The sequence below is a fragment of the Hippoglossus stenolepis genome, chromosome 14 (assembly GCF_022539355.2).
Source record: "Hippoglossus stenolepis isolate QCI-W04-F060 chromosome 14, HSTE1.2, whole genome shotgun sequence".
In the NCBI taxonomy this organism is placed as follows: Eukaryota; Metazoa; Chordata; class Actinopteri; order Pleuronectiformes; family Pleuronectidae; genus Hippoglossus; species Hippoglossus stenolepis.
The window spans coordinates 8,759,819-8,782,987 of record NC_061496.1 but is presented as its reverse complement, the minus strand read 5'-3'; the positions used below and the strand labels follow the sequence as shown (position 1 = coordinate 8,782,987).

Sequence of the window (23,169 nt, the reverse complement as noted above, 5' to 3'; positions counted from 1 at the left end):
GAAAACTTTAAAACTTCAGCTGCTTTATTCTCCAGTCCTCCGACAATGGCAGCATATCAAGTGAAGTTTTTCCAAATGCACACTCTCAGTTTCTTTGAGGGAAAGTTTAGTTTTTAAGCTGCCGGTTGGCTCCTTATCAAAATCTTCAGATGAGCCAGTGGTGAAGTCCCCTGCGACACACTGCTGTTATGGTCAAACCGCACATATAGAGGTACGAACCACAAGGTTGAGCCCTGATGATCTGCCCGTCTGCCTGCCTGGGCTCAGATCCCAGCAGAGACGTCCTGCATGTGTCCCCCAGGTTTTACCTGTCTCTGTTTTTCTGTCTCCTCCACTCAGACCTGGAATATAAATAAGAAGAATTCCAAGGAGGATGTTTCGAGCTGTTCTCCATAAATGAAAAAAGCTGATTTGTGTCTGTTATGAAAACCATCTCTGAAAAGCTTCTCAGGGTAACTCAGCTTAGTTCGAGCACAACTCTAGATATTTATAAATGATTTTGTCTTTTAATCTGGTTATTCACATTTCACCTGAAACAAATAACCCGTGGAGAGTAAATGATCCTGGAATTTTGGATTGTTTGTTGAACAAAACAACCAATTTGAAGATGTCATCTTGACCTATATGGAAAATTATAATATCTATATTTTTTTCTTCTTCATTGTTTCCTGACATTTTTAAGACCAAGGAAGAAGTTGACTTGACACTTTTATGGCCTGTCTGTGTTTGATGCAACGAACCACGGCTGGACAACTTATTCCTAGCAAATATATATATATATATATATATTGCATGTTGTGACACCTTGATCGCAAAAAAGCAGCTGTAGACATGTATATAGAAACTGGGTGATCACTTTTAGGTGTCCGCACATTCCCACTAACTTCAGATGCGGTCTAATGTCCCAATCTCTACGATAAAAGTAATAATAGTGATAACTTGAGGAAGTAGAGTGTTGATATTTTCAAGAGCGACAGATTTACTCCTTAAAAAACATGTTTTCACGTTTTTTGACCCCTTAAATGAGGGAGCTGTAATCTGAAGCTCCGCCTCCACTCATTCATTCATGGCAGTGAGTGTGTATGAATGAGGGGGAGGGGGAGGGGCGGGAAGGATGTATACAGCATGTATGACCTGGAATAGATTAACAATAATTGATCCTGATGACGCCTAACTGGATTCAGAGCGGGGGGGGGGCATGCTGCTTCACAATCACTAAGCAACAGAGGCGGAAAATAACTGCATGTATCTACTCAACCACTTCTTTTATCATGTATATTTCATTTTATGTTACTTTCTACTTCTTTCTACTTCTACCAGGACCATACGCCCAGAATCTATATAATCTACTCACGAGGTTATGGTTTCATCTGCGTTTGCTTGTTTGTTTGCAGGATTACGGTGGAGGGTGCGATTTTCCTTTCACCCTCTTGAACGTTGTGAGATGAGAGGGTGTTTTTCCACATGTTCCTCGATTTCACACAGAATCATTCATAGATCTTGATGAAAAGAATCGTACATGTTTAGGGAGCTGATATTTTTAAGTGTGCGGAATAAAAATCTGGATCTAGTTAATTTAAATGTGGTTTGCTCAAGGGACTGTTGGGCGGAGGAATGTGCTCTACTGTGACGTTCCCCTTAAGTCCATGATCTGAATATTGTTTGTCTCGTAGCAATTCAAAGAAGTCAGCCAATAGAATGATGACTCCTTTTATTCAATTTAATTCCCTTAATGACGCACTTTGAATTACTTTGAATGTCGTCCTTTCAGGTTACAGACGTTTCACTTGTCTTCTCTTATTTCTAACAGCTATTCAAACTGTCAGGTGTGAACATCGGCCTCCTGCTGCGCAGTCATTTACACTTTTTACTCACACGGCACCAGATTTAATTAAAAGCTGCAGAGACTCGTATGACTCGTATCAGGCTTGTGTGAAGTACAACAGATTGTAGCTCACCAGGCTTTTCTTCTCTTTACTGCACCGCATTAGTCTAGACGAGGCCTCTGCGACTGCCGAGCTGCTGCGCGGTGTTTGCTCTCCTTCACCCCAGGTGGAGTTTAATCCACTTTTAATTTGCCCGTATGACCAAACCTCGACCTGTCGGAGCTGCTCGGCTCGGCGGTCCTGTCACAGAGCGACGTGAAGATGGGCCAAACGAACGGGGGGGGGGGGGACGCCTGGAAGATGACGAGCAGTCAGTCTTCATTTTACATTGCGATGAGGAAAAAGAAAATCCTGAGTGAAGCTATTTTGCTCTGACGTTAATTCTATTTTGGCTTATTGGCTTAATGAATTTAATGCCCTGGTTATTGGTTATGGAGCCAGATAATTTGTTTTATCGAGTATTTTCACATTTCACGTTTTGCTGTGCTTGATTTGTGTCTGATGTTCATAAAACTACACTGATATTAGGTTTCTACTATTGGAAACTACATACATCCCTTAATAAACAGTTGTTAAAATGGCCGCACTCAAGGACACAGTAGATCTGATGATAGAGATGGTAACTCGCTCTGTGAGACACGGTGCGGGGAATTTGAATGCAGTGATTGAAATGCTTGGAAGCAATGTTCATGTTAATCTACAGATGCCCCGTCTGAACCAGTGTGTTGTCATCGTCTGTCTGTAAAGCTGCTTTCAGACGTGCAGTGAACTCCGCAGGGGCTGAACGTGAGTACGCAAATCTCCTGAGTCAGTTGCTCTGGACTTTCGCTGCACTTTTTTTATTCAGGTCCCCAAGTAAAAACTCCGGAGAATGTCCGAGAGAGCCTCTGTGAGACTACAGCAGGATATTGTCCGGAGAATTTCGTACACGTGACGAATGCTTTGAACAAAAACTTGTGACTTTCGCGGCAGAGTTAATACGTCATGTCCGGCCTCCTGCTGCGCCTCTCCTCACCTGAACGCTCCGGGGTCTTTTCCTGTCATTTTGAATGCATCTGATTTGGACAATCTTCTGCTGTGATCCTCATATGGAAAAGGAGTTAATGTCTGAAAACAGCTGATCGGAGCGACAGACAGACAAATACATTTTGTAATATATATATATATCTGTAGCTGCTGTCCTCGTGGACCTGGCCGTCACCTAAATCCGCTTCCTTGGCCATGCTGCTCTTCGCTGTGGTCATCTGCAGCCTCGGTAATCTGTGTTTGAACGCGAACGACCATTGTTTGTATGCAAATGTTCGGTAATTCCAAACAAATCCCACAGGAACAATGCACCATATAGCCAGTGATGACCTACATAGTAAATGGTTACTTCTCTTTGCTAAGACAAAGACTGGGGCCTTTCCCAGTGCTCATTATCCTCATTAATGTCGGTGTATAATTGACTTTCCGTGGGAGCATCTTATTGTATACATTAACATTATGCAAACATTAGTGGTGTAATGTTGCATGACGTGTCTGTGTATCCCCTCATGGTCCTGCGAGCCCGTTTGCACAGTCAGTCCCCACAGCGAGTGTGTGTGTGTGTGTGTGTGTGTTTGTCTCCAAACGGAGCAGGATGGCTAATTGGACCGCTAGCGGTTAGCAAATCTTCAGCTTCATTTGCACCGTCGGCCTCATTACACCAGGAGAGAGCATCGCTGACCTTGAGGATGTCTGGAAAACACAATCACATTTGGAAATTGGAAGTGTTTTGTCCTATTTGCGACTCTACCCATCGTCATTCTGCACTCGGTCACCGCAGTTTTCCCTCAAACGGAAAAACAAAAGAAAAGATAATGATATCCAATTAATTTTAATGATGATAACAGATGTTTTAGCCTCGTGGCTTTGATCACTGAGCTAAAAATGGTTTCTTGAGTGAGTTTAACATTTTTCTACCGTGCACATGTTTTTAAGTATAACTGTGAAGGCATTCTTATCATGGTTGCCCTATTTTTTTTCATAAAGCAACAGCAGAAAGCTTATTAACTGGAGTATTTCTGCTGCTTCTGAAAAAATGACACCCTAAAAATAACACCTACAGGTCGTACATTTATGTACATGGTGTAAAATGCAAAGGAGAAAACATCAGAGCAGAACTGGGAAGATTCCTCTATAAACCAAAGGCTCAAAGTTGTGCAGTAATGTCTTTGCTTTCATGCAGAAAATAATTATCCATGGACTGATATGATGACATTTTGTTTTTTGAAAATTGTTGTTCAATAATCTGTTTTTGAGCATAACAAGCAGTTTTCTGTTTCACCGGGGTTTATTAAGTGTGAAATCATACAGTAACTTTGATTTGGAAATAAAACCACAACTCGTGTGGTTAAATATGTTTCTTGTTTACTGGGATAACTCCCTCTTCACATCAGTGTATCACTGGGATGGCTGCAGCTGAAGGGACGGTGTGAAACTCTTCTGCTTAAAATTCAGATCCTGCGGTGAAATCGTCCACATAAAGAAACGTATTGAGACAGACAGATTTATGTCTCCTTAAAATCTGACATGTAAATCTGGACCTCAGGCTCAACTCGCTGTGTGCGACGGAGCTGAGGGACAAATGAAGAGGTCCGACTGAATGTGATGTATTCACAGTATGAGGCAGGGATAGAAAATGAATGATAAAACTAGAAGGGCACCCTTTAGAACGCATACGCTTGAATTCAATAAGCTGCACCAAAGAACACACACTCATAGATATGTGCCTGATCCATGAATTATTCCCTGGAAAATCAGTGAAAATGACCAAAAACAAACATCCTTCCACCAAGTTTCGAACAAACCAACAAACACACAGGAGTGAAAACATGACATACTTGGCAGAGGTAAAGATGAAGTACATTCCAAAATGTACACGTGTGCCCACACTCACCTGGTTATGTTATTAGTTTCAGTCTTTTTCTGTAGATTTGGTCCCTGACATGTCCACATATTTTTCTTTAGGCCTATTTGAAGAGCTGAAACATTTTTACACATTTGTTAAGTCCACGTTTGGCTGCCACCAACTATAAATATAGAAGCTTTTGAAAGAAAAATGTTTGTGAAATAAGTTTTAGCTCAAAAAGGACACTGAGCCATTTTTATAGACAAGAGATTGCTACTGCGTCACTGCCAGCAGGAGCTCGTGGGACAATAACAAGCTCAGAGTAATGGAAGTCAACAGGGGCCGATGCCAAATTTGGGCAAATTAATCAAAAGAAATTCAACATGGGGAGAAAGCCTCGTGTTTTCTTGCTTTCTGGTTTGTCCAAATGTTGCCACGCTGATGCCTTTTAGATTGTGTTCCAGGATTTACCGTCAGCAGGCTGCTTAACAAACATGTCTCGCTTTTGTCAATATACCGAGTTTATCCAAAAAAGTGTCTGTGTCTGTCCGCCTGAAAACAAGCGACTTACAAATTAGATTCTAAACGAACATGAATTCATCATTCAGGTTGTAAAATGGGCCTTTGAGAAACAGATGGATTTGTGTAGTATTTATTTTTTGCAGATCTGACATTAAAAGTGCAATATTTAATTGGATTGAATTATATATGAATTGGGTTTTTGTCCTCCAGAATTATTTCATCTTATACTTGCAAATGCTGTTTCCTATATTTGCAAGTATCTATGTTTGTGCATTACCATGTGGTTTTGATGTCATGTTGTCTATGGCTGATCTGTAAGTGTCTGTTCTTCTGGTATCCAGCTGATAACCACTGGTCAGCATGTTACACAAAGCTAAGGAGACACTGGCGACAACTGGAACCCTCTCTTCTCTTCCGAGTCACCGGCAGCATCAAGTGAATGTGTGTTAATGTCTTTCTGTTGTGTGTGTGTTTTTTTTTTTTAAAGGGAGCAGCCCATCTTCAGCGCCAGAGCTCATGTCTTCCAGATTGACCCGGCCACCAAACGCAACTGGCTGCCGGCCAGCAAACACGCCGTCACCGTGTCCTTCTTCTACGATGCCAGCCGCAGCGTCTACCGCATCATCAGCGTGGGGGGGACCAAAGTAAGAGCCCAACGCGCGCACGCACACACACACAGACACACATTTATGTATCACACAAAGACAATGATTTGAAACAACGTCATGAATCTTAAGAGATTCTTGCTGCTTGCTGGTGACAAATATAAAGCAACGTGAGCTTTCATTGGTCAGAGCAGGGTCAGCACGGAGCTGTTCATGTGTGTAAGGCCGACTTTATTCACGGGGGGGGGACACACAACATACACATCTTGGTATCTGGTGACATTTTCAGGTCAAAAAACAAACAACGAGCAATTCTACAAACATTTTTCAAGAGGAGAAATGTCAACACGGTTCGTAGTGGTTCGGGGGTAAATGATGATGAGGGACTGACCTACGCAGGCCCATAGCCACCCCACCCCCCCACCCCTCTCTCTGTCTCTGCCTGTCTGTCTGCTTGTGTGTGTCTGTCTGCATAGACGCAACTGACAAATGTGTGTTTTGTGCATAATTAAACAAAATCCAATTACAGTGGATGGGCAGATGGGGAAATTTCATCATGCGGGGGGGGGGGAAATCGGGGGAAATTAAAACTCCAGGAGAACAGCAGGAAGATCAAAATTATGGGATGCTGAAAGACACCGAAACCACCGCTGCAGATCGTGAGCCGGCCGCGGTGCTTCGCTGCCGGTGTGAACAGCCCAATTGATTAACATGGGCGCCGAAAGGAAGCGGACAGCATTTCGTGGCGCTTCCGCCTCCAGTGTGTACGTAGCATAATACTCTAGGTGACCAAAAAAAGCTGTTTGTTGTATTTAGCAACCATTAAATCTGCCATGATTATATTTCTGTCAACTAAAACAGGTCAAGATGTGTAACATAACCCAGAGTGAAAAATCGAATTAGTTTTTGAATTACAAACTGCAGCTTGTTGCACTTCATTATCATCCTGACTTTCATGTGATCTTGCCCACTCTGTGCATCTTATCCTGAGGTTCTGGAAATAAATAGAACTAGATCTATTTTTGTGGGATTGCATTTATGAAATATGCACATTGTCCACGTGGGTAATAACAAATCAGCAAACAAACAAACAACATAAAGGCACTAATGGAATATCTAGTTAGCACCAAAGTGAAACTTCAGAGAAAACTCTGTGCTTTGTTCTTATCAGCCACATGTGCCAGTTTATTCTACCGAGGCTTTTGGAGGAGAGACTAATGAATTCTACATTTGGCAACAAATCCCCTTTATCACTCTGTTCACGGGAGAGCGTTTCTGAGCAGATCTTTGATCTCACCACAACAAACCTTTTCACTTGGCTGTCTTTCTTTCTGTGGCACTGGTCGTTATCTACACAATGCATTTAACTAAACGTGATACAACAACGACGGCTCTGGATTCTGCATCATTTAATGTAACTTGTTGTGTTACAGTCAGGTTCTACATATCGACAGTATTTATTATTGCTAATGAGCATCCTCAGCACCAGCCTGTTTGATGTAACAAGCTGCTGCATAGTTGGCCACTTCACAATCAGATGGGAATCAGCACAGTTTCTGGTCAAGTACGTCCAAATGAAAAATAACAAAGTGCTGTAATGAATTCGACATATAAATGTGACAGGAATTATTTATATTCTCCTCTACTGGCTTTGGATATTGTGAATCAGATGTCCTTGAAAATTACCTTCCTTTGAAAACCAGGTTGTGTTTTTGTGCTGTGATAAATGCACGTGTCTAAGAGCAGCAGATAAATACACAGAAAACCAGCTACTTGAGGCGGAATCAGAGTCTAAGATCTGACTCATCTGCACTTCTGAAAAAAGGAGTCCATACAGTTTTTACCGACACTGTAAGTCTATGTCCCAGTTAGACGAAAGATAGACGACGTGTCTCCACTTCCCCCCACTGTCCAGAAATGAAGCCAAAATATCCTGGATACGAACGATCTTGCCATCTTGTGCATTTGGAGCCAGAGTTGCAATCGGGGGATGGAGACGTCCCACAGACACTTTCCCAAACACGAGTCAGTCTCAGCTGTCAATCACTTCATCTTTATGGCATCAAATAACTAATAAAAAACCAAACAGACAGACAAAATGAGCAATTGCACAAACATCTGTGTGAGCAGAAGTACCTGAAATTATGTGGGGGTTTATGACCTATACAGCAACCAGCCACTTGGGGGTGATTAAGACTCTTTGGCTTCACTTTTGGGGAACCTTCCTGTCGTCCATCATTATATAAAGTCTATTACAGCTTTCACACCAAATTAGAGGGTGTACGTGTTTTTTTAAATAAAAATGTGATTAACTCCTTTCACATTGTCAGGAGAGGAGTTGCCTGATTTTTTTTTTTCCCACCAGTGCATCACGAACGCACCAAAACCTAAGGCCCTCTCTCACCCCACTGTTTAAATTAGTGTGTTCACCCGGGTGTTTCCTTTCCCTCCGATCGGAGCCAGAGCCAATAAAATCCTGCGTCTCCTGCAGAGCCCTTGACCTGAGCTGAACGATTGAATCCATGCCTATTGCAGACAAAAGCCAGATGTTAGTTGGTGGTAGTGGGGGTTTGGACCAGTGGAAAAGGGGCTTATGAGTCGGACCATGACTTTAAAGGGATTTCTCTCAACAAGGTTCATCTTAGTTTCTATCCCTCTCCGTCTTTATCTTCTTCTCACAATGTCCCACTTTTCCTCTCACGTTAATCGATCCACTCTATTTTAACTCATGCCATTTCTTTTATTCCCTGTGGTGCCAGGCTATCATCAACAGCACCATCACCCCCAACATGACCTTCACCAAAACCTCCCAGAAGTTCGGCCAGTGGGCGGACAGCCGGGCCAACACGGTGTACGGACTGGGCTTCTCCACCGAGCAGCAGCTGCAGCAGGTGAGCATCCCTCGCTGAAACTATGGCAACAAAAACTAAATACTCTGTCGTTATCACACAGAGAGAGAGTTCAACACTTACAAAATATCTCACATCTGGAAATACTTTTAATTTTTCTCAGCATGACACATTTCAGAAGACGTGATATTAATTAAGCTTCAAGATTTCAACATGTTATGAGTGAATGTTTCTAGAACTCGACTAACTAGATGTTGGGGGGCCGATGCAGACACCAATATTAGGAAGTGAAAAAAATAAAATCCAGTACTGATACGATACATTTCCATGACAAATAAATGTAATTGAGTTATGATATTTTACAGATTAACCAAAAATGTAATTATAAAATAACTATGAATAAAAAGAAAACACAAATATATAGAATTTGTGTTTTTTAAACCGTTATCTGCAAACCTAAAAGCAGATACTGATTTGTCTGTAAAAAGTTCCTATTCAGGTTTTCTTTGCACACACAAGGTGACAGAGTGTGACTCACGGCTCCTCTCTCCCTCCACCTACAGTTTGCAGAGCAGTTTAAAGAGGTGAAGGAGGCGGCCCGACTGGCCAGAGAGAAATCCCAGGAGAGGTTTGAACTGGCCAACCCTGCCCTCAGCATTGCAGCTCCACAGGTAAAGAACTCCTGCACGTTCATAAAACCTGTGTGTGTCTATTTCCCAGGTGCGAAACAGAAATATCAAATCAGGTGCCCCATCCTAACAAATCTTACACAAACACCCAAGAGGTTAATCAGTCATGCCCCAAGCCGGTCTAATCAAAATGCATTTGTTGCTGTGCCAAATCAATGACTTTCTAATTATTTAGCTCCTGATTTTTTTTTTTTTTTTTCATTTGCTGGCCTGGAAACTCACTTTCCAAAAGTATTCATTGTGAACAGTTTTCATCAGAAACTTTTCTTTTACTGGAGAAAAGAAAAACACAGTTTTCACCCCAAGAGAAATCTGTGTATAATCCTCAGTAACTGGGACATTGCTTCTGAACACACACATTTGCTCTAGAGATCTGTGAAGCTTTCAGAAACACAAATAAGGTTCTTTCCCTCCTTGGTCACAGGGTTCTGATTTCACATGTCAGAGAACCTCACGACACAAACCTCCCACTTACTGAATGAATGTTGATGACATGTAACTATTGTTTTTAAATATATATGGTTTAATTGACCTTTGTGGGAGTAAAATCGTCAACTGTGTGAAGACATAGGTAACAAAAACACCCGTGTCTGAAAATAACATATTATAAGTAAACGTTCTTAAATTTAAAACATGAAAAAGTTCAAAATTACCTCCACGTCTGGACACAGGATTAAGGTTGAGTTGTAATGATTAAACTTGAACGCCCCTCAGGCCGACATGACAGCGGAGCAGTCGTACAACTACGAGCTCAGTGGCTGCGTTTCTATTTTAAATATGTACAGGAACACGAGGGGTTAGATGGATCCCCTTCTGGCCGCTTCATTATTCCTCCCATTGGTTAACTCCATTAAAAGACTTCCTGCGTGACAAATGAGGGTGGGAGGCGGAAAGAGACGCCGGCGCTGAAGGTGTTCGGAGGGGCAGTAATGGCCGGGGCTGAAAGGAAGAAGAATGAGGGATGATTTGGGGGTCGGAGGGTGGGAAAGGAACTGATTCATCTATAATTGAAGGGAAGCTGCTGCTGCTGCTGCTGAAAGGACAATGGCCGGCTTTTATTCTGCCAACATGTGTGGGTTCGTGGTGAACTTGCTAACTGAGGTTCAGAAGTAAAAGTTTCCCTCCACTGGGATGAAAATAGCGGAACCTTCACACCTTGTTGGGTTCGGACCTTCAGACTTATTAGTTTGCAGTATATGAAACACTTGTTGGATAGTTCGGACTTTTGGAATAATTGCAGGAAGTTGAAGAAGTGGAATCAGCTCTCAGGATTGCTTGTAGTCTTCCTAGTCTTTGACATAATGTTTGAACGATGACAATCATCTTGCTAGGAGTAAAAAACATTTTGATATTAAAGTGGCGAAGAAATGAACAAAGTAAACCGGTTCATCCATTCAAACGGAAATACAACTTTGTATTGTATTCACGTTATTTTTTAAAAGGGCAATACAAAAGCCAAAACAACACTCAGACCCCAGACGCACGTCCGTCTACAAACCAATCAATGTAAAGTACGGGTGATTGATTCCATTTTACAAACGCAGACGAAATAATGTCACACATGAGCTTGGAGGAGGCCTCTCAGCTGCCAGTCTCCTCTATTAGTTAGATCTGCCAAGTATTAAGAGTCTGCGTCGTCGTCACAGTGACAGATTCCAAACAGAGTGGTGCTTGTTAATGCTTTTGTGCGTCCACTGTGTGTAAATCTTAACAAAGAGCCACTGAGCAGAGTGACGCCGCCAAACAGGACCTCGGCTCCGAGACATTCGCTAAACAGCTGATTGTTTGTCTCGTCTGTTTATTCAGTGCGGCAGAGAGAAAACAAAGATGGGCTTCAATACCGAGAAGGTCAACTGCAAGACCAGAGCAGAAATTAAACAATATTTCTCCAGAGTGGCGGACATTAAACAATAAACTTTTAATAAATACCGTTTTTCACAATGCGGGGAGACTTACATCTGTGTTCTCAGAGTATTGATGCTGCTCTGAGCGGCACAGAACCAAAGGTCATAGGTCAAATTGTTCAGTAATTTTCTCCACATTATTATTATTATTACCTTCAGATTTCTTTAGATATCAGAAACAAGTGAAATTATTGTTGCTCTACTCACTCACACCCCTGCATTTAAATCAAAATACATCCATCTGAAGTGTGAAAAGTCCTTTTATTGCTTTTAAACTGCAGATTTAGCTTTAAATGTTCATATTTTGATCCGCTCCTGACGATGATAAACCAACAAACATAGAGGAATGGTGGACAGAAGCTTTTTCTTTTCGCTCGGTGTATCAGTTTAGTTTGCATCACCTCCAGCTGGTCAGCAGCAGCCCTGGTTAGTAAGCAGTCCACAGTGCTGCAGAGCTGTATCTACGCAGCCTCTGGCTTTCCAAGGCACACACTCTAACTGTGATATGTGGATGGCAGCAGGGGATCTGCAGGCAGTAAAGCTCCGGCTTTCTGGCGTATTTGCAGAGCTCAGAGATGGAGGAGGAGACGGTGAAGTCAGCGAGATAAAGATGAAGAGACCGCAACAGAGAGAACGTTGTCATATTGACACAGTGCAAAGATAATAAAGAGGGTTGTGCAAAGAAAAAAAACCCACATAAAAAATAATGGTGGTCTCAGTGGGAATACAACACATAACCCTGTTAAGAATAATGACTTTATATTGTGAAATACAAAGAACTCCAACATAGTTTAAGCTAGAATTACACTCAGTTGATCATAGACCTCCGCCAAGGCCCTTCAGATTACAACAGGCCTTATAGCTAAAGCCACATTATGTTTCTCTATGGTGCTAGTAACAGGTTTCTGTTTGTTACCATCCAGCAGCTGAAAACCCTCCACCCCTATGAAACCACATTTAAATCAGGAACCACACATTACCCCCTGAATGTGTTCACAGTTTTTCATCAAGATTCATGAATTATTCTGAGAGAAATCAACCAAAATGATGAAAAACACCCTCTCACAATGTTAAAGAGAGTGGGAAAATGTTCCTGGATCACTCCCCCAGATCTGGATCAACACCAAAATGGAACGGGTTCTTCCCTGATACACACTGCATCCTTCCACCAAGTTTCATGGTAATCCGTCCAGTATGTTGTTGTGTAATCCTGCTGACTAACAAAACAAACACACAGTGAAAACAGAACCTCCTTGGTGGAGTTAATAATGATGCTCAAGATTAAAGATGATACATTGTCATAAAAAATATTGAACTATTGGGATAAAAAAAGTTTTACTTTACTACTTACCAGGCCATCACCGTTGTGTTCCAACAGTTTAATCTGGTTCATCTGAAGTCATTTATTTATATGTGCCAGCATGGATCATATAAGTGTTTTCATATTTTTTATTTCGTTTTTTATTTTCTAAAATGCGTCTTCAAAACAACAGTAAATTCTACAAAAAGTTTAAATGTGAAGATGAACCCAAACCTTTACAGAGGCAGCACCAGATGGGATGAGGGTCAGTGAAGTGCTGATGAAAGGAAGACGTGACATGATGTGTGCAGTGTAAACACAAACAAGTCGGCTGAACACGACCTGACACACAACACAAACACTTAAGAGTTTAATGGTCTGTTTCTTCCATCGCCAGAGACAGCGTCACTAACCAAACTGTTTTCTAGCACTTTCCTGTGTGTCTGTGTGTGTGTGTCCAGGTATTACTCATGTTGTGAGGACCTACATCTGTTTACACCATCACATTATGGGGACCTGTCTTCCTTATGGGAACAAAAAGCAAATCCCCATAACATAAATCATTAAATTTTAAGGTGAAGATGTGGTTTGAGGTTAGATTAAGGTTAGAGAGAGAGTGTGAGTGTGAGTGTGTGTGTGTTGTCTAATGGTGGAGTACAGGTGCTGCAGGAGAAGCCTTTAAGCATGTACAGTATCTCTGATGCATTTAGACATGAATAAGTAAATCCGGTTTGTGGTCTGGAAACACTCGAGTGTAGAAACAGGACCTTTTGGGAGCAAGTGGACTGAAGCTCAGATAAATAAGTAAACCAGTGTGGATGTAGCCCAGATGAACAGTGGTGCAGAGACGTCCTGATGAAAGCTCTCAGAGAAGCTGCTTAATATTTTACATATCTGCGGGATCCCATCGATTACAATCTTTCGCCTCCTCTCAGGGCCCCGAACATTCTTTATGAAGTTTCTGCTTCTCTATATGCACATTTATTTTGCAGGTTGTATTGAGGTGTTCTTATGTTTCACTTTGCTGATGGTGAAAAAAAACAAACATTTATTCCACCTCCGTCTTTGTTCCGCCTTCGTCTTTTTTGGCTAAGTTACAGCGTTTCCAAGGGATATGGCCTGCCACTCAAACAGTGTGGGTGGGACTCTGATCTCCTCGTCCTTTGTGGATACAGTTTGTTTTCATCGTCTGTTTAGCCTTCGCTGCTCCTGCTGGTTACCCTCCTCTTCCTCGCTCAACTCAAAACAAACCAGAGACGTAAAAATCCACCAAATCCTGCAGAGACGAAGCTTGAATGTTGAAAACAGTGAAGCTTTGATGAGCTGGGAACAGGACGGATCAGTATGTGATTATAATAAAAGTGCTTAATGCGTGGCTTTAATTATCTAATGACTGTTTTTGCTTTCTCTCCTCATATCCCCTTCCTTCTCTGTTCTCCTGATGCATCATGGGACACATCATTCGTCTCTCAGCTCTCCCAGGTGCGTGAAAACACACTCCTGCAGCCCACAACACAAAAAAACAACAACACAAAGACCACAAAGATCTTCTTTTGTTGAAGCGGCGTTCATAGACGTAGTGTTGCATGGACTATCATGCTTAATAATTCATCTGGAGTTTGATCAAATTGGACTTCAGAACAAATTTAGCTTCAGAACACAGCTGGTGTTTTCTGCCTTAGAAAAAAAAGCTTTGTTACCGACACCAGCATCACAACTGTGAATGTGCACGTTTTCTCTGAGATGCAAGGATTGTGGATTGTTCATTTACTCAAGTTGATGTTAGTAAATATTCAGAGAGCAGAAAAAAATACACTGAAATGTCCTTTTTAAAAATGTAAAACTCTTCTTGTAAACTCTTAATTAGTAGATGGTCGCTTGCATGTTTGTGCTCTAAATGTCTCTGTCTTGTTTCTACTCAGCCAGTTAGTGAACAACATGCAGAAAAAAATAACTGCTGTAAATTTGTAATCCCATTTATGACTTAAACATGACCCGCAGTATGAATTATTCAGGGATACGCTGAGCCGATCCGTCGGCTCGGGGCCTGGACTGGAGTTGCCTTGGCTTTGATTCGCGCTATACTCTCTGCTTCCTTCTCCTGGACACTGTTCTCATCCACATCGCGGCGTCCGCTGCGTGTTTTATTGACATGCGCACGTGGAGGGACAGTAAGAGCTGATGAGGTGCAGATAATTAACTGGCGTCCTCAGGGGAGCGAGTGGGATACAGCCAGGCAAACTTAAATTAATAATACAGGCGGGTTTTTTCTGCAGTAAGTGCAGGGCGGTAGTGCTTCACTGAGGCACTCGCCCGTTGACAAGCTCAGGTTTCTATGCAGGAAGACAAACACAGAAGGCAACGGGGGGGCAGAAATGTGCCTGAGTTAATTCATCTGCACGCTTTTAAAAAGGGAGATGCAGCGCGCGCACACACACACACACACACACACACCGCCTCAAACTGAAGAAAATGGTTCAGAGAACTGTGTGAAAGGAAGCTCGAACTCATTTCTGGGCAGCAGGGAGGGAAAGTATCAAAGCACATTGGTTAGACTTGACAGTTCCGGGCTGGAGTCAAGCCATGTGCATTCTGCAATGTCACATTCAAAGTGTCTTTATGACACTAGAGGAAGAGTAATTGTTCCACTCATGCTGTATCACCATTCAGTTTACTTAACCTTCATTTTATAGCCGAGGATACTTCTCATGACCTCAGTTAAAAAGTAAAAGCTTCTGATCTTGTGTTGCACAGAAACAATATAATATATATATATAATATAACCTCATATATATGTTGAAGTGTACTAACCAGGTTGTGAAGTAAGAGCGAGGAGAACATTCTGCAGATCCATTAAATGTTCTAACTACAGATCAGTTCAATGAGTGAGTTCGTTCATTCTTTTTAAATCCTCTGTATGTTATTGTTAAAAATGAACTGTTGTCGCTCTAGTCTCGACACAATAACGTTTATTTTTCTTGGGGGAAATCAAGCAAGAATGAAGTTTTAGTATTAACTAGAATGACAGAATCTCCGTAGAGCACAAACCTCCAAAAGCTAAAGGGCTCTTTCCTGACTCCTTCCACATCCTTCCAACAGGTTCTGTGGTAGTCCTGTCCTGTCATCAATTTAATGTTTTGTTAGGGACTTGTTAAGAACAGCAGGTTATGGTCACTGTAAAGATATCATAAAAAGTACATACAAAAACTTTTAATTAAAACAATAAAATGAAAAGAAATCTCAACAAAAATAAATGATCTTAATTATTTTATCCTAAGATAATAGGTATGTTACAACACAGCTATTGAACAGTTTCACTGACACGTGCCCAAACTCCAGATGAACCTCTTTGAACGAGCGGGAGCTGCTCAGTCATCTGTTGAATCAGATCTGTGTCTGAGAAGAAGGCAGCTGCGCTCCACACACGGCTGCTCGCTCGACATGGATCCTGTTCGCCCAGATGGGACCGTGTCGAGCGCTGACAGGGGCCCGGTCCTGTCATGCTGCTGTGTCGTGTCCATTTTGTTCTGATGACAGGTCTGAATTCACAGCAGAGACGCTGACGGGTCCGTCGACGTCCCGAGAGGCCGGGACCTCTGAGCCCAAATCTAATATCTGCTCAATTTTGTTACATATGCAGTCAGTAATGTTTGAATATATACAAATTGGCCCATTGGAGAGTTTAACTTCATATAGAACTTTCACCCTGTATGAAATAATGTAGAACAGGTGCAAACAAAACCATGTCACAATCTTGTTCTCTAATCAGATAGATGTTAAAGGACTCCTCATAAGGATTCACAGGATAATCCTAAACATTTCTAAAATAAAGATGCTGGTGTATCAAGCCTTTTCTTTTATTACTAAAAATTGACATACTTACATTCTTGATTCATTGATTAGTCACTTGGTCTAAAAAGTGGTTGTATTGTTTTCAGGTGACTTGTTTTGTCCGACAATCCAGTACTCAAAGATATTTATTTTACTCTCATGTATCACAGTGAAAAACTTAAAATCCAACTCAAGACAATTATTTGATGATCAAAATAGTTGCTGATAAAATTCCTATCAACTGAATTGATTAATCGATTAATCTCAGCTCTCTTTTCATTGTCATTGGTTTCTAAGAGGCCCTTTTATTTATTATCCTGTTGATTCCTCTGTCGTTGATCTAGGAGTTGTCGGAGGAGCGACATTCGCCGCCGCTGCTGACCGTTAATGGGCCGGGCGAGGAGAAGCTGTTTCGCAGTAAGAGCGCCGAAGTGGAGCTGACGGTGGAGAAGGAGAGAGTCAAGAAGATGCTGTCTGAAGGGTAACAGATGATGATCTTTTTTTTTTTCGTATTGTTTGGAGAAAAGAAAGCTTAACAACCTAAATAACTTTGAGACGAGCCACGATAAACCCCTCTGGGATTCAAGGGTAAAAGCACCTTTACATTTAATTCAAACTTTTTCTGTTTAGTTCTCAGTTTGTGAGAATTTAAAGCAGTTTCCATGAACCTAATCAGCCATTTCATTTATAATCAATGATCAGCGATGCAGAGTTTCGAACGTGTGGTCGGCCTCTAAAAGAATCTCATTATTAACAGCACTTAAAGTCACAGTCAGTTCAAAATAAGTCAATAACGCATGGACGGATTTTCACCGAACTTGGTGGGAATATTATCTCCTGATAAGTTTTGGAGCAGATTGGGTCAAACTCAACAAAAATACATTCTGAAATACACATTTTCAAGATATATCCACAAAGAGTAGAGCTAGAGACCCAGTCTAACGCCTGTAGGCATTTAAATATATGATATCAATATATATATCAATATACATTTTCAAAGTATTTATTCTCGTATTGGTAGGATCATGAAGTCCTACTGCCATTCATCATTATGAAAGGAGAATATAAAGAAGTTAAAATCACCCCCTGATGCTTTTTATTGTTCTGAATTCACTTCATTACATCCACCTTGTGTGGTCCTTATTAAAGGGAGCCAACAGATAACAGTAGCAAAATGTATTTTAGTTCATTTCATGTAATAATTAATCTTCATGAGTGCATGATGTTAGATTCGACACTTGATGAAAAGATAAGAAAGTGCATCCAGCAATAAAAATAAGAAAGAGGGAAAAAGAGAAAGAGAGACAACGTGCTGTGAAATGTTCTCCTGGAACTTCTGATGTTTATGGAAGAGTATTTGGCTTCAAGCAAACACAGCGTGAGAATAATAACAGTAGCACTCAAAACACATAGACATAAAATACATATTAAAATGAAACAACAGCGAGAGCTCTGTGTGCGTGCGTGTGTGTGTTTGTGTGTGTTTGCGTGCATGTGTGCATGCATGCGTGTGTGTGTGGGAGTAGTGGAATGGAAATTTTCTATGTTGGTGTTTGGAAAGTTAACGACAAAGGTTGGAATCCAGTGTGTGATCCTCATCTTGGCAACATCAGCAGATGTAAATGCCCAGAGCACTTTGTTCAGCTCTGACTGATACTCTCTCAAAATGCTAAATTCATGTTCTCTGTTAGAGGAGGGGGGGGGGGGACTATTACAAGACATTGAATTGCAAAGTATTTAAAGAGCTTCTATCTCTTCTACATTTGTTATTTTCACAATTGAAGTTAATCAGCATCACGTTGTTCATTTTTTCATCATTGTTTCATACGAATTGTCGAAAAAAATATATTTGTTCTCTGGCTCGTGGTTTAACTATTTCCCCAAATCCCCTGAAAGCTGTTCCCAGGTTTTGGAGATAAACAGGTAGTGACTGTGAGGCAGTGTCACAGGGAACATACTGTTGTCCGTCCACATGGCTGAGCCGGTGCCCACACTGCTGCTGAGCGGTTTCTTTCTGTTTGGGAAGCTGCTATCAGAAAAGAAGCAGTGGCACATTTCCAAGGAGCAGACAGCAGATGTAAAAAAAAACCCTGAAAAGATCTGTGTCTGTATCTCACACATATTCTGCCTTTGAAAAAGTATGGAAATACTCACAAGAGTAAAAAATGTAAGGGTCGCATCTAAGTTTTGAAATGAAGGTCGTCCTGTCATGGGGAGTTTTACTCTGTCTTCATGGGAAAGAAAAGAGATACACAATCGAGTTTCAGTCCGAGAAATGGAGGATCCTTGGAAAGGGAGAAATAGATGAAGGGTCCAACTTGCAGGATGGAAGGAAATGGAATATTATAATATAATATCGCAGAGTAGACAGAAACAACTACGATGACACTTTGCCAAAGCCCAACACTTAAATTCAAACAAGCTGCACTTAACTTCACACACTCAGAAATATCAGATATCAGTCCCCTAAAATGAGCCTGATCCATTAGTGTGTGTGTGTGTGTGTGTGTGTGTGTGTGTGTGTGTGTGTGTGTGTGTGTGTGTGTGTGTGTGCGCCGCTCACTTCAGACAACCCAGGCCTGACCACCACTGAATTTAGCAGCTCATAATTATTGTTATTACCGTTGGCCGTTATTGATCACTCACCTTCCATCTGAAGCAACAAAAAAAACCCCACCTCAGTTGTCCTTGAGTGCTGTGCCTCATATCATCCAGGCCATTTGATTTTATGATTGTTATGAGCCCATCCAGGCGTTTCTCTCCTCTGCTATGATGAGTAGTTTTATGGTTGCCACGCTGTTAGTTTGGTCGTCATGGCAAAGACTCAGCCTCCTAAACCCTGTCGTCTCACCAGACAGCTCTCTGGTTTATTAAATATCCCCATTGAATCCTGACCTTTACTGGCAGACAGGAGCTGATCTCACTTCCCCACACTGCCATAAACACGGCACATCACCTGTCGCCTTATTTTTTACATTCCACTGGGGAATATTTTCATTTTAACACCTAAACTGAAAATGATCAAACCTGGAATGAAGCTTATGACGCCATGTTGGACTAATTAGTAGTAAAACACTTTTATAGATAGCAAGAAAGATAGATTAGATAGAACTTTATTGATCCACACATTGGGGAAATTCACTTGTTAGAGCAGCAGGCAGGTCAGAATGAGGTAGATAAGACAATAAAGAAATATAAAAAGGACAATAAAATAAAGAATTTAAAGTTAAATAAAATAATAAATGCTGAGTATGTCCATTCTGTACACACAGGATGATTGTACGTGGCAAATAAAAATCTGTTTGTACATAAGAATAAAACGGTTGTACATAAAAAAACTTTTGCTTTCTCTTAAAAAATAGTGCAAATAGATCTAAAGGTAAAAGACATTAAGGAAACAAGTCAGACAACTGCGAGTTTCACTCATCTCTGGATCTATTGAAATCCATGAGCTTACAGGCTCTTTGAAATTCATTAAATGTCCCATCACATTTCTCCAAACAGCTGGTGCAACATATTATAAATGTTTCACTTCATTACCTCATTATCTCTGCCTCTCTGCGGCTGTAGCATCCAACCAGACCCATGCTTTTAACACTGATAAGTATTTCGGATGGTAAAAATAGATCGAGTGTCTATATACTGTAGCTGCTTTCAGAGGTGCTCTGAATGAGCAAAGAATAAAACAGATCATTTCCGCAGTGGGATTTAAACGTCATGTCCTGCCTCCTGCACCACAAACGCCTTTTTGTCTAGCGTAACAACTTTTATACAGTGGGGTTGTGTGAGTGTTGTGTTGTATTTACAGGTCCCTGCGCCACAGTGGCCAGAATAAATATTATAAGAGCTTCAAATGGAAACCAACCTCTTGTGGCTTCTCCTCAGGTCCATGTGTGAGATAAACATGGAGGCAGAGCTCTTCACCCTGCAGGACAGTAACGCCAAACTGGTGGAGGCGCTGCAGGAAGCCAACAGCAGCGTGGAGCAGTGGAAGAAGCAGCTGGCTGAATACCAGGAGGAGACGGATCACCTGCGAGACCAGGTGACGACAGTGTTAACAAAAGAACTCCGTGTGATGCAATGCAACGGCAGCATGCAACTATTTATGTTTGATATAATCTGACAAAAATTTTAAATATAATTTAACGTACAAAGTAGAAAAAAGAAACTTGGCAAATAGAACAAAAGAATTTAAATCTTTCATGAACAAATCAATAAACTAAATATTTTGTCCCAGTACTTTCTTTTAGGGCGGCACAATAATCATCAAGTTTGAGCAAATAAAGAAAATAAAAACTGTTTGTAAAAAAATATTATTTACAATTTTTTACAAATATAGATGTAGAAAGATGCTAATTAGTTGCAATTTACTTAACTGGGGCTATAATTTCTCATTGAACCATCACCTTTTGTATTTATACATTTATGTACTTAAGAAAATATAAGAAAAAGAGGTTCAGTCAACACTTTGGTAAAAGCAGTTATAGAGAAAAAACTTCCTGACATCCCTGACCACTCATACACAGAAACTGGGTGCGATTGTTATTTTTTATTCATGCATCTCTGAGTATCACAGTAAAATCCCCACTCTGACTTGGTCTGTCCCAAACTGCAGAAGCATTTTTCATCGCGCAAGCACACACACACACACACACACACACACACACACACACACACACACACACACACACACACACACACACACACACACACACACACACACACACACACACACACTTGACAGGATATTTCTGTTGACAGGCTCCCGCGATAATCGCAGGGCGAGCACGCAGACATTTCATCTTTAATTTAGGGAGAGTACATTATGCCCTTGCTCCAACCTAACAAGGCCTCTCTACAATGCGACAGAGTTAAGTGCTGCAGCAGTTTGACGGTGATGAAACCATGATCACCAGTGACAGAAAACTGGCCTTTTATTTCCAGTCCTCTTTGTAGATTCATCCCTTGCTCCGAGTCCAGGTGAAGGTTACCCCCCCATTTAGATACACACACACACAGTGCACACACAGCTACAGACTCACTGCAGCAAAGTCAACCAGGTGGCGAGAAGTAGAGCAGGCCCCAAGGGTTTGGCAAAGGGCTGTTTGAGGGGGGGGGCAGGGATGTTTTTTTTTCTGGGGACAGGACACCCTATACTGCCTCCCCCTCCCCTCTGTGCCCCAGTTGCGGGACGAAGATAAATCACCATAGGAGCAGACGGAGAGCGGTTGGCGTTGGCTGGCGGTCGCTCCCTCGTCACACCCTCGGTTTCGGCCATGTTGGTGTCGATCTGCCACAGAAAGGCTCAGGCTGGATTTCTGGGTTCACTCTGACCCCGGCTCCGTTTTAATGAGAACTGTTGGCTGTAACTCAGGCAACTTTTATTTGACGTCTTCTTAAGTACCTTTTAAATGTCAAAGCAATTCCAAATATATTAAATAAGCCAAGAGTAAAACATGAAAGCTGTTCAAAACTTAAGATGAGATATTTTATTGGACTGTGGCATATTTACAAATATGTTCATGTTTGATATTTTTTAAGTCCTTACTTCAATAAGATTGATATTTCACTTGTGTGTGGCTGCAGTTGTAATTGGGTCTGTTATAAAATGATTTTCTTGCATTAGCTTAAAATGTTGAAAGAAAAAAACAGCAAATTGCCAATAATCAAATTGATTCCAATAATTTTGTGTCATTTTGTTATTCCTGATCTATTTTATTATTATTTCAAATGTTTTTTGGATTTTTTTTGCCTGCAGTGGAGGAATTTAATATTATTTTTTATTGTAAGTAACTGGGTAAAAGATGAACAGTCAACACGCATCCTGTTGACAGCTGGCAAACACATGCTTCACCTGTCAGCTGAGATCATGTCACGTTTCATACAGCATCTGGAAATCACACTGACATGCATGGCTTGATTTGATTCAATCCAATCAAGGGAAAGGTCAGAATATTTGCTGTGTAAACCTTTTAATCAGTTTTCCGCTCTCAGACATAAACAGGTTGGACTCGATTAAAACAGAGATTTATACAAACAAAATCTACATTTAACAAACCACAATATTTCAAACTGTCCACATGAAACATCACTTGAGCCTGTGCCTGATTTACAAAACAATGTGATGCAGTCAGGGCCACGTCAGTTTTTTTTAAGCATTGTAATGTTTTTCCTTTGCAATAAGCCGAGTCGAGTGGGAGCTGAAGCCGTGAGTGTCAGTGACCATGTTTGGGTCAGAGCTGCAGATCAAACTCAAACGGTGAAGTTCAAACCTTAAACTGCATCTAGTAAAAGACTTGAAAGGCTGAACAGCTCGTCCTCCTCAGCCTCTTCGCTCCCAGGGCGGGAAAAATGTTTCTCGTGATTCATCACGTCAAGTTCCTACAACAAATTTATTTTCAGTTCTGTGACCATTGGCAGTAAAGCTGTTTTCTTTAGAAGCATCAATGTGTGTGTGTGTGTGTGTGTGTGTGTGTGTGTGTGTGTGTGTGTGTGTGTGTGTGTGTGTGTGTGTGTGTGTGTGTGTGTGTGTGTGTGTGTGTGTGTGTGTGTGTGTGTGTGTGTGTGTGTGTGTGTGTGTGTGTTGTGAGGACTCAAAGAGAGTAAATGAATCAAGAAACTGTCCTTTACTATTTGCAGATTGCACAGCAGAGTGATGCTGAATGCTGCTTTCAGTTCTGACTGTGAGTGAGTGAGTGTGAGTATGTGTGG

General features: G+C 41.3%; 1 protein-coding gene across 2 annotated transcripts in view; it reads left to right on the top strand.

The window, feature by feature from the left end:
- LOC118120731 (homer protein homolog 3) overlaps window positions 1-23,169 on the top strand; it is a 42,141-nt gene that overhangs the window by 11,999 nt on the left and 6,973 nt on the right. For both annotated transcript variants that reach the window (XM_035175957.2, XM_035175956.2), the window contains 6 exons: window positions 5,768-5,924; window positions 8,645-8,776; window positions 9,298-9,405; window positions 14,101-14,109; window positions 16,803-16,939; window positions 20,344-20,500. In XM_035175957.2, the coding sequence (XP_035031848.1) occupies window positions 5,768-5,924; window positions 8,645-8,776; window positions 9,298-9,405; window positions 14,101-14,109; window positions 16,803-16,939; window positions 20,344-20,500 (700 nt within the window). The remainder of the gene's footprint in view (window positions 1-5,767; window positions 5,925-8,644; window positions 8,777-9,297; window positions 9,406-14,100; window positions 14,110-16,802; window positions 16,940-20,343; window positions 20,501-23,169) is intronic.